Source organism: Scardinius erythrophthalmus (assembly GCF_964197995.2).
Source record: "Scardinius erythrophthalmus genome assembly, chromosome: 2".
In the NCBI taxonomy this organism is placed as follows: domain Eukaryota; kingdom Metazoa; phylum Chordata; class Actinopteri; order Cypriniformes; family Leuciscidae; genus Scardinius; species Scardinius erythrophthalmus.
Window position 1 is genome coordinate 12,963,400 of NC_138222.1, and position 11,258 is coordinate 12,974,657.

General features: G+C 35.5%; 1 protein-coding gene across 1 annotated transcript in view; it reads left to right on the forward strand.

Annotated features, from left to right (window-relative positions):
- Window positions 1-10,684, forward strand: part of LOC308685804 (phospholipid-transporting ATPase ABCA1) — a gene marked incomplete at its 5' end in the record, with an annotated part of 250,800 nt that extends 240,116 nt beyond the window's left edge. The window contains 2 exons of the mRNA XM_081357814.1: window positions 7,790-8,033; window positions 9,763-10,684. Coding sequence (XP_081213940.1) covers window positions 7,790-8,033; window positions 9,763-9,861 — 343 coding nt within the window. The 3' untranslated portion in view covers window positions 9,862-10,684. The remainder of the gene's footprint in view (window positions 1-7,789; window positions 8,034-9,762) is intronic.
- Between the last annotated feature and the right edge of the window lie 574 nt (window positions 10,685-11,258).

An 11,258-nucleotide genomic window follows, 5' to 3' on the forward strand; every position in this document is an offset into this window, starting at 1 on the left:
ATGCAGGGAAAGTCAGGAACATTGAGCCAAAACGACTGAAGGACATAAACTTCAGCCACCACAGGGCAGGGGACGAATTTAGCACCAGGGTGTCAGATGCTCAGCCACTACCAAACACCCCACAATATATGTCACATGCAGAATTTATAGATAGTGTAGACAAAGACCCAACAAAGCCACTTTTCCTGTTAAAAAACAGTCTATTAGGCAAGTGTTACAGTGTAGAACCAGTAGTGCAACCCTGTAGCCTTGCAAATACTGCAGTAGATGCAAGATTTTTAAGACCCCATCAAACCCATGCCGGTTCTGATCTCACATGTGAGACATGTAAAAGTTTCTATGAGTTGTATGTTCAAGTGAGCAGTGCACAGGCTTCTACTTTAGAATCTGAAACAAGAGAGCAGAGTTCTTCTGATTTGTGGCACAATGCAAGGAAATTGAGAATAACTGCAAGTTCAGCTAAAAAGGTTCCTTCTAGAGCATCCACCAATCCTGATAAATTTATGGCAGAGCACCTGTACCCCTCCTTTCGTGGCAACTATGCCACAAATTATGGTAAGGAGAATGAGGTGGTTGCTGGTAATGCACTTCGAGAGCAAGGCATGAGTATTACACATAGCGGCATCGTTGTTAGTGTCACAGAGCCATGGTTGTCAGCCAGCCCAGATGGGGTAATTGACTCATCTGTCCTACTTGAAATAAAATGTCCCATCCCAAGTAAACTCCATTCTACCCTCTTGGATCAACTTGACCATAACTGCAGTGATATCAAGCTAGTAGATAGAGTACCACAACTTCAGAAAACAGGTAGCCGAGGATATTACATGCAGGTACAATTAGGCATGTTTTGTGCTGGTCTGAAGATGGCCAAGTTGTTTATCTGGAGCCCAAATGACACAGTTATGTTCACTGTACCATTTGATGAGCCCTATGTTCTGGAGAGGGTAGGATATCTGAAGAGATTTTATTTCTCAACAATGTTGCCCCAGCTTGTGGATGAATTTGTTGGTCAGCGACTGAAACTGCAGAACAGATATATGAGCATAATGAATTCATAGAAAATATCGCTCGGAAGCATTTTATTCAAATCACAAAACAACTGTTTAGTGCTGCTGCTGTTAACAGTATGAAAACTAATTTTTTACACAATCAATTACATACATTTAAAAATGCTGAGCATACGTATTGTACATAAGTGAATATTTACAAATACAAAATGTTGTTCATGTAAAATTGTACAATTTGTTGTTAATGCAAATCTGATAAAATTTATTGTACACAAACTCAAAGAATAACAAAAAAATCTACATACATTTAAAAATGTTGAGCATACGTTTTGTTGTACATAAGTGAATATTTACAAATACAAAATGTTGTTCATGTAAAATTGTACAATTTGTTGTTAATGCAAATCTGATAAAATCTATTGTACACAAACTCAAAGAATAACAAAAAATGTAATACATAGAGTAAATATAAACAGTAAAAAATGTCAAAAGGCAGCGAGTGTCAATATGAAATATACAGGAGCAATTTATGTAGATGTGTAAAGAGTGTGTGTTTGTGTGTGTGTGCGCGCAGATGCAACTTCAACCTCAGAACATCACTGTTGTCACTTATCACTCACGGATGAGATCACCCCTTAAGTTGGAGAGGGCCGCACAGATTCTGAGTATTTTTTCAATTTTGGGGGTCATGTTTATTGGTATCACTTGAGACAAGATCTTGTATACTTTAAGTCGCCTGATTGCCCTCTCAACATGAATCCGCACATTTGCAATCCTGCGAGTTGCTGTGACTTGTTCCTCAGTTAGCTGGGCACCCCCTCTAGTGAAAGCAGGAAGAACCAATTTGACCTTTTTTTCAAAGAGTAAATCACGAATCAAGAACCCACGATCTGCCATGACTTCGTCTCCAGGCCTTAAATAGTCCAAGATACCAGAGTTCATAGTGATATATTTGTCACTGGCACGTCCTCCATATCCAGTTGAAATAAACATGATTAAGCCACATGGGGCAACAGCAACAAGGTATTTGATTGTGTTGTGCGAGTAGTAATGGCTGTAGGACTCCCCTCTAGAATCAAGACTTTTTGCCTTCTGTAACAAACTTTCGCTGCAGTCAATGACACAGGTAGTGTTGGGAAAACACTCCTTGAATGCAGTTGGCATAGTGGCCTTAATGGTTTCTTTTGGGAGCCAGATAATAAGAGGGCGCAAGACTTCCTCCATTTTATCGATCCAGAATGAGATAACCTTACTGGCAACACTCTGAGACACATGAAACTGCCTACCGAGGTCACCCAGCACACGATTTAATTTTAATTTTATCAGTGTCATTAGTATCTGGTCACGCACTGACAAAACAAAAGCCCTTTCAGCAAATCCATCTAAGGTGGAAACAAGAGAGTTGAAGGTTTCCAGTGAGACTCCAGTGTAGAGGAACGAATCGGCATCACTCTGAAGCATGGAGAAGCTGAAATCCTCAGTTTGTGTTGTGGCATCTTTGGCCATCTCGTCAACACCCTGCTGTTCACCATAGTTGTGGTCCCAGAGCGATGGCTCTTCCCACTGGGTGGAAATAGTGCTGTATGATGATTGTGGCACCTCAGGTATGCCCTCATCCTCCTGGTCTGTCACTTCTGCTGTTGCTGTAAAAAGAGAGCACATAGGCTACATGTTAAACTCTATAGTTTCTGTCCATGTTTCTCACACTGACAACATTACAGTACAAGCTTATGATAATGGTGATGGAAGCTCTTCCTCGCTCAGGCTAACAACTACCTAGCCCACATAACGATAGCAGCTAGCTCTACGATAACCCTCAGTGGAGTTCACTAAACCTACAGTAACATTCAGTGGACTAAGGCATTAATAGCCATGTTTTTTAACACATTTACTCATAATGGGCTTATTGTGCATAAAAATGTAGGTTAGACAGCCCACAAGACAACACGAACATTTTTGTAGCAGGCCGGTGGAGCTCGTAAAAATGTAAACAATCGGAGGTAACTTAACTAGGTTAGCTGTGAATTGGTGCTATCGCTAACCAGCTACACAATTTAACATTAAAAGTGGCTTACCTGTCGCTTCGACACGAACAATTGCACGTCTCTTCTTCACCACTGGTCTGTCATATCCAAGGTATAATTCCGGGTTGGGATGGTCATCCGTGGGGCGTTTGTCAACAAAATGGTGCGAACAGACATACACCTTTTTCGGTGGATGTTTCAGTTTTAACGCAGCTAACCACTCTAAACGTTTACTCTCCGGCATTGAATGTATCTGATACGGAACCGGACATGAACATTCTCTCCTTCTTATCTTATGCTCGAAGCACTCTGTTTCTAAAAAGTTTGAAATCTTCTTTGAATTGTTAAAACAACCAAAAACAGCACATGTGGAGCCTGAACTCATTCTCTCGCTTATAGTACAGGTCGAGCGCTACGAACCGGAAGTAGGCAACCGGAGTCGTCGTTATGGCAGCACGCATTGTTTAGAGCAGAATAAGGTGGATATATAGTTCAAAGTTACTATCAGATTTAATGTTATACCTTGACAAACTATACATCATTAAAAAGATATAAGACTCAAGTTTCAGTATTTGACCACTATTGTATTCTGAGAAACTTATAGCAACAGTTATTTCTTAATTTGTGTCAGGAGTTATGAAATGAAAAAATGAGTCAATACCTTTGATATGAATTGTGCGCGTCAGCCGCTTTCATTCATAAAAAAACTCCAGTGCTGTCGTCATGACAGCGATACACAAAACAACGTCCTTCAGGGCTTTAGCTCAAACATGTGCATATTTGGAGAAATATTGATAGATTCTCATAGATTTACATCAGATTTCTATAGACAGGAATAATATTTATTGAATTTATACCCAAATGCGTCGATGTAATCATTATGAGCGCTTAGATACTCTGATACTGTGTTTTCAATTCATACCAATAGCCTGAGGGCGCTATATGCACAATAATAGTCCATATATAGAACATGAAGAAGAGCCATGATCATGTGACATTCCAGGACGTCACTGATACACACAAAGCTACAGAGATCGCTGTAACATGCAGATACAGACGTTTTGAAGACAATAAACATGTTTGCAATGATATTTGAGTTACCTGTGTTTTTCAAGCCATGCCAGGTATTTCCATAATAATAGATTATATTTATAATGTAATGCTAATCTATATAGACTATCATTGTGCAGAATCCTATACCAATAGTATATTTTCTGTCTGATTTTTTTATCTGAAGCCAAATTAGATCACAGAAGATTATTTAAAATACTCGACTTGCGTTATAAAGTAAGTTTGGAGCACAAACATGGTTTTAATCTCATAAATTGTCGTGTATTGATGGTGTGCTAAGCTAACATGCTAGCTAGCCCTAGGTCCACCTAGAAGTTATACTTTTATGATTTTTTTAATGCTTACTGAAATGTTTCTTTATTCAAGAAATGCATTTGATACAGTTTAAAATGTGAGGTGAACTTTGAGAAAAGAAATTAGGGACTGAAACCCTATGAATAGCCTGTGAATAGCCAGTCGTTAGTAACTATAATGCAGACAAAAGAAATGCATATTTAGAGCCATAACCAGGCTGGAGAGGTGTGAATGTGTGCAGGGGGAGACTGAGACTGAATGGGGCTCGTCTGCACCACAAAACAATAGAGACAATATACTGGATAGATGCTTAGAAGATGGCAATAAACATCAGTTGCATTTTAGAGTCAAATCAAAATAAAGTCATTGACAAGGTCTTGAAAAACATTTAACTAAATACAGTTTTGGACTTATTATCTTCAGATTTTAAACATAAAATGTTTAGACGTGGCTTTAGCTGTAGTGCATTTCTAGATTGCTACAGTGCCAACTTCAATTTTATTTTCATAAGGATGTTTCATAAAAATTAATTTCTAATAACTTTACAAAACTTTGAAGCTATTTATAACAATTTTTTTCATTATGACAATAATTAATTCTACATTTACAATAAACTGCCAGGTGTCAGCTTTCAAATGAGATCATACTTGTGCTTTTAGTACAAAGGGTTCATAAACTGTATCTGTTTCAGTTTGGGTATGTCATTTCTGGGGATTTTTCAAAAGTGGGGTTGCAGCTTAACAGGTTAACATAATGAGACATAGCTGACATAACTAACCAATGGTTACAATGAGTAACCAAGGAGACTAACCAGAAGCAGAAAGGAACCAAAGAACACAGAGAACAGAGCAAAATTCATAGTAAAACTCAAAAAAAAAACATAACCCTGAATAGATTTTAAAATGTAATTTTTCCCTGTGATGTAAAGCTGAATCTTCAGCATCATTAATCCAGTCTTCAGTGTCACATGATCCTTCAGAAATCATTCTAACATGCTGATTTGCTGTTCAAGAAACATTCCTTTATTATCAATGTTGAAAACAGTGCTGCTTCATATTTTTGTGGAAATCATGATTTTGTTCAGGATTATTTGATGAATAGAAGGTTTAAAACAACAGAATTTATTTGAAACTGGACATTATAAATGTCTTTTGTAACATTATAAATGTCTTTACTGTCACTTTTTATCAATTGAATGTGTCTTTGCTTAAAATAAGAATATTCATTTCTTTCAAATCTTACTGTCCCCAGACCTTTGAACGGATGTGTAAATATAGTTTAAAGATAAGATTTTGAGAGCTGATTTTGAGAATATTTTGATTTTAAAAAAATGTGTCCAAAAAAAGTTCATTTTATTACCAAAACACATATCAACATTGAACATTTAATCAAAATTCACTTGAATGTTGATCAAGGCAGAGACAGTAATGAATTATATATTTATTCATCAAGATTTCATATATTTAGAAAGAGCCCATAATTGAAGAATAACTATATATTACATTAATTTTAATTTAATTTTTTTTTTTACTTATATATTTTAGTAATGCAGATTGTCATACTCACATACTCAAAGTGGTATATTTAATGATAAATGACTGTTTGTCTATTATTAAAATAAATTAGCGTAATATACAATATGTATTAGTCCTAAAAAGGTCTTTCCCTACGTGATGTTGTGTAGTACATGACTGATGGCTAAATTTCTTCTTTTTGGGTGATATATGATGTTCACTTCCCGTAATCGGCCAAGTGAGCATTAAGGAATCTCACTAAAAATGTCCAAAAACTTCTCTTCACATATACACACATCGCTCCCCACAAACACACACATACACACACACCGCCCATTATCATAGTATGCTTTTATTTTATTATTTTGAGAGCGAGTGGTTACTCCGATAAAATCATATTGATGCTGAGTGTGTTCATAAACGTAAACCCACACACACACACAAACACACCTCTACACCTTCATCAGCTCCAAAACAAACACAATTAAACAGCTGTCCAATAAAAGCACCTGTAAGCCTGTCAGTCACCACTCAAATCGCTCCATTACTAGAGTCACCGTGCTTAGTGAGTGAGTTTTTCATACAATTCACACAGTCTGTCTGTGTGTATTGATCTCACACATTTGTGTGTCTGTTCTTTTACAAGAAGGATGAAAGCACTAGAGTGCTTCTAATGTACGTCAGTGATGTAAGAGCTGAGGAAGTTTTTATAAGGCCAGTGACAATTTGCAACAATCTACTGCTGCACACTTTACACAGACTATAAATCTGCATCTACTTTTCACAGATTCACTGTTTTGAAGGATGAAAATGTAGACGCTGTTTCTCTCTGCTGCGTTAGAGGAGCATGTGTAACGCATGCAAACCCATATGACTATTTCTTTTATGCAATGGAAAAGGAGGGATGTTGAAAAAAGATGCCATTTTTTAAGTAAATGTGAACTAAAGAAGTACAACTTCTGTAGAACTACTGTAGTTTATGTTATATCCTTAAATTAGTCTCAAATTATGTCTTCTGAAGCCATAAATGGAAGTCAGTTTAGGCCATAAAATAAAAAAAGAGTATTTGCAACTATTTCTCACAATTCTGAATTAGCATTTTGTAGTTCTGAATTTTTTTCTCAGAGTTGAAACTTCTTATCTCAGAATTCTTTTTATTTTTCGTCATTTTGAGGTAACATCTCGCAAAATTCTTCATAAAATTGTGAGTTTATTACAATTATTTATTTCTCACAATATTGAGCCATCAGCTTGTAATTCTGACGATATCTCACAATTCTGACTTATTTTTCTTTTAAAGGAAGCCTAGTTTTATGGATTAATGGATCAACTCGCAGTTCTGAAGAAAAAAGTCGTAATTGCGAAATGTAAACTTTGAATTTTGTGAATAAATGTCATAATTGCTAGATGGTAACTTAGAATTTCGAGAATAAAAGTTAGAAGTGTGAGGTACCAACTCAGAATTCAGAAAATAATAGTCAGAGTTGCGAGATGTTAACTTAGAATTCCAAGAATGAAAGAATGAATATAAACTCGCAGTAACAAAATTGTTATTACCACAAAATTGGGAGATACAAACTTAAAATGAGAAGTAAATTCAGAGTTATGTGTAAAAAACTCACAATTTTTTGAAGAAAAAAGTCTGAATTATGAGAGTTCAGCGCTGAACACATTGCATCCATACAGAAAGTAAAAGTATAAAAAAAAGTCCTGTTTTATCAGACCTTGTGCAGGCACATCCCAGGAACTTTTTTTTTCTTTGAAGTTTGTGGCAATTTTGTTGAACCTGCATGAAATGATTTGTGATGGATACTATGTTATTTGATTCCACGTTGTGAATAAAGTTAATGCTTTGACTCCATGCTCGTGTGTGTTGCAGGTTCGGGGAAGGTTACACACTGATCGTTCGTGTGTGTGCCGATCAGGCCGACATGTGCGTGGTGGAGTCATTTGTGCGGGACACGTTTCCTGGCAGCACTTTGAAAGAGAAACATCACAACACACTGCAGTATCAGATACCGCAGGGAGAGGGAACCCTTGCGCACATCTTCAGCCAGCTCACCAAACACCAGCAGATGCTGCAGGTGGAGGATTACTCTGTGTCACAGACCACACTGGACCAGGTAAAACACACACCTGACGTATGAGGATTAGATCTCTGATTTAAACATGAAAAAAAAATGCACGTGTCATTCAACATTCTTCTTTAATAATATAAAGTAGCTGCAAGTAAGGTTGGGAATCATATCATAATGATTCTACTTTAGATTCAGCAATTATAAAGTTAGACATTGCCAAGATAGACATTTTTACATAATCATGCGTGTATTTGACCGTTCAAGCGCAATAAGCCTAAATCTGCAGCCAGTCTGACATCAGTCAGTATGTCAGTACCGAATTGAGTTCTCTTTTGTGGTATACAGCGTTTTTTATGTTTTTTTAATTTTTATTGCTTTGGCCGGTTCTTGGAACTTATATATGAGACGGCAGGTGAGAAAGTGTTTCACACAGACCCCTCACTGACATCTGTATCCTCATGAAAATAATCCATTACAACTTTCAATAAATTAGGAATAATTCAATTGGATGATAATTATTTTTGTATTTTTTTTGTGAGACCTTTTCACTTGTGTTATTATTTTGTGGTGAAATGTCAAATTATTATAATTTTGTGGATTTTGGAAAAACTGGATGGTCTGCCTTATGTCATTCCAAACCTGTTCTGTATAACTTTATTTTTTTCTGTTGAAAACACACAATAGAAGTCATTGATCATTTAAACTGTTTGGTTATCAAAAATATATATGAAATTGCAGGGGTTTTTTTTGTTTTTGTTTTTCGGGAAAGTACTAAGCATGTGTGTATTTGACTGACACACTTGACATCTCTTTTCCCGGGCCTCCAGCTTCTCTTCAACTCCTTGATCTGCCGTCCTCAGACTCACCACACACTTTACAGTAAACGCTCGTCGACTCCAGTAAATCGTCATTTGGCCGTCCTGTCAGTGTGAAAATGCTTTACTTTATCTTAGATATTATCTGCAGTTTCTGCTCATACTGTTTGTTTCTGGTAGTAACGGCTAGTATATCCAGAAAACACACTCTAGACCCTGGAAGTCCAGACTATCCATTAACGTCATACTCATAAAATTAGCACAATCTTTATAACTCTGATTATGATCCCTAACACTTCCTTATCTATCCGAGTGCATTTCTTCCGTGGTTTTCATATGCAGCAGGTCCCTTACTGCCATCTGACGTCTTTTGAGAATGAATCACATGCCAATATTGCTGGCAACTGTGAGACATAATGAACTGACGCTGAGGACGATGGCAGTACGACCCTTGATGGGTTACTAGCAGGGTTTCTCTCACCAGCCAGTATGGCTGCTAAATAAAATGAAAAATAAAATGAAACAAAAGCAAAATTCTCCATGACTTTCACTGCACAGAATTGATTCCGTTGTAGTACATTAAAAGCAAGGCATTTGAAAGAAATGATGCTTTGATGTCAGATAGATCAAGCCACTATTTGTATTGGGTAGAAATGTCACAGCAGAAAAAGACTGAAAGGTCTAATTTTATTTTATTTCTGTTTTAGTTATTTCTAGTTAATAATTTTGGTGTTTAAACTTGGCAACATTTCAAATTTTTGTTTTTCCACTAATATTTATATTTTATTTTATTCCAGCTTTATTTCAATTTATAGAAATGTTGTTTTAATGTATTAATAGTTTGTTTTAGTTTCCGATAATAACCCACTAAGGACACTGAGATCATATATATTGGACACTGAGATCATGACATACATTTTTTCCAACTCATTTGATACGTTTCTCTCTGTTTCTCTAAGGTTTTTGTGAATTTTGCGCGGCAGCAGCGTGATGAAGAGGACGGTGTGTTTGAGAACGTTGTGGATCTGAGTGATGAAACGCAAACATCAGCAACATGAGTCAAACATCAATCAGCAGAAATCAGCAGTTACGGGCACTTTATCACGGTTATTTTATTTTTATTTTACATCATGTAGGCCATCAAGATTTGATGATTTAGTTTAAAACATCCAACCAAAAATAGAGAGAAAACCTTCAGAAAAACTCAGGGGTCGTTTTTATACAATATTTTTATCCAAAGAATTTATAATGAAATATCTGCTTAATTTGCACTACGTAACATTAAATAATCCATATTTTTACTGATAAGATTGAATGACTTATTTCCACAAACATTATATTTTTTGTCATATGCTACGAGATTATATATGTAAAATTGCATTGTGTACTGTTGCAATATACTAAAGAACTAATAATTGAATAAAATTTTTGGTGATTTTGGGGTTTATTAGAGGAAGAATGGAGAGAAATTTCAGCTTTATTGTCAATTTATTTTCTAGTTGTCAGTTGTACTTATTGAAAGACCATATGCATTGATTTTTTCTTTTGTATCTCAGGATAAAATGTCATGCACTTTAGAGCAGCATTTCCCAACCTTTTAAGTCTTATGTACCCATACTACCACGTCAATAAGGCTCAAGTATATTTATTTTATACTGTAAGTCATATTCTCTGTTTTATAGATTTGTAGGTAACACTTTACAATAAGGTCCCATTAGTATTTCTGGTAACACTTTAGTTTAGGGGTTCAATTCTCAATTTTAACTATTGCTTATTAGCATGATATTACTAGGATATTGGCTGTTTATTAGTACTTATAAAGCACATATTAATGTCTTATTCTTCATGACCATATTATACATATCTTAATCCTACACAATACCTAAACTTAACAACTACCTTACTAAAATGTATAATTAGTAATTTGGAGCTTATTGAGGCAAAAAATCTTAGTTAATGGTGATAATTGGACCCCAATCTTAAGTGTTATCTTAACATTAGTTAAAAAAAATACAATACAATTGTTAGTTCATGCTAGCTGGTCCATTAAATAATATTAACAGATACAACTTTTGATTTTAATAATGTATTAGTAAATGTTTAAATTAACGGTAACACTTTATAGTAAGTATAGTGTAATAAACTATTTACAAATCATTTGAAAATAGTTAATTAATAGTTTATAAACTGTAGTTAATACATTAATAAACTATATACAAATATTGAGTTCTTCATTCATTGTCACTGTAACTAACAAAGTGTCAGAATTAGGGGAGTTGGTTTAGGGGGAAGAATATACAGTATAAAACATTTCTATGGACATTTCTATGTGTGTGTGTGTGTGTGTGTGTGTGTGTGTGTGTGTGTGTGTGTGTGTGTGTGTGTGTGCTTTATGTATTTGTAAACATTTTAAGAAACACTGAATATGAATGCAATTCATCTCTAATAAAGGTTG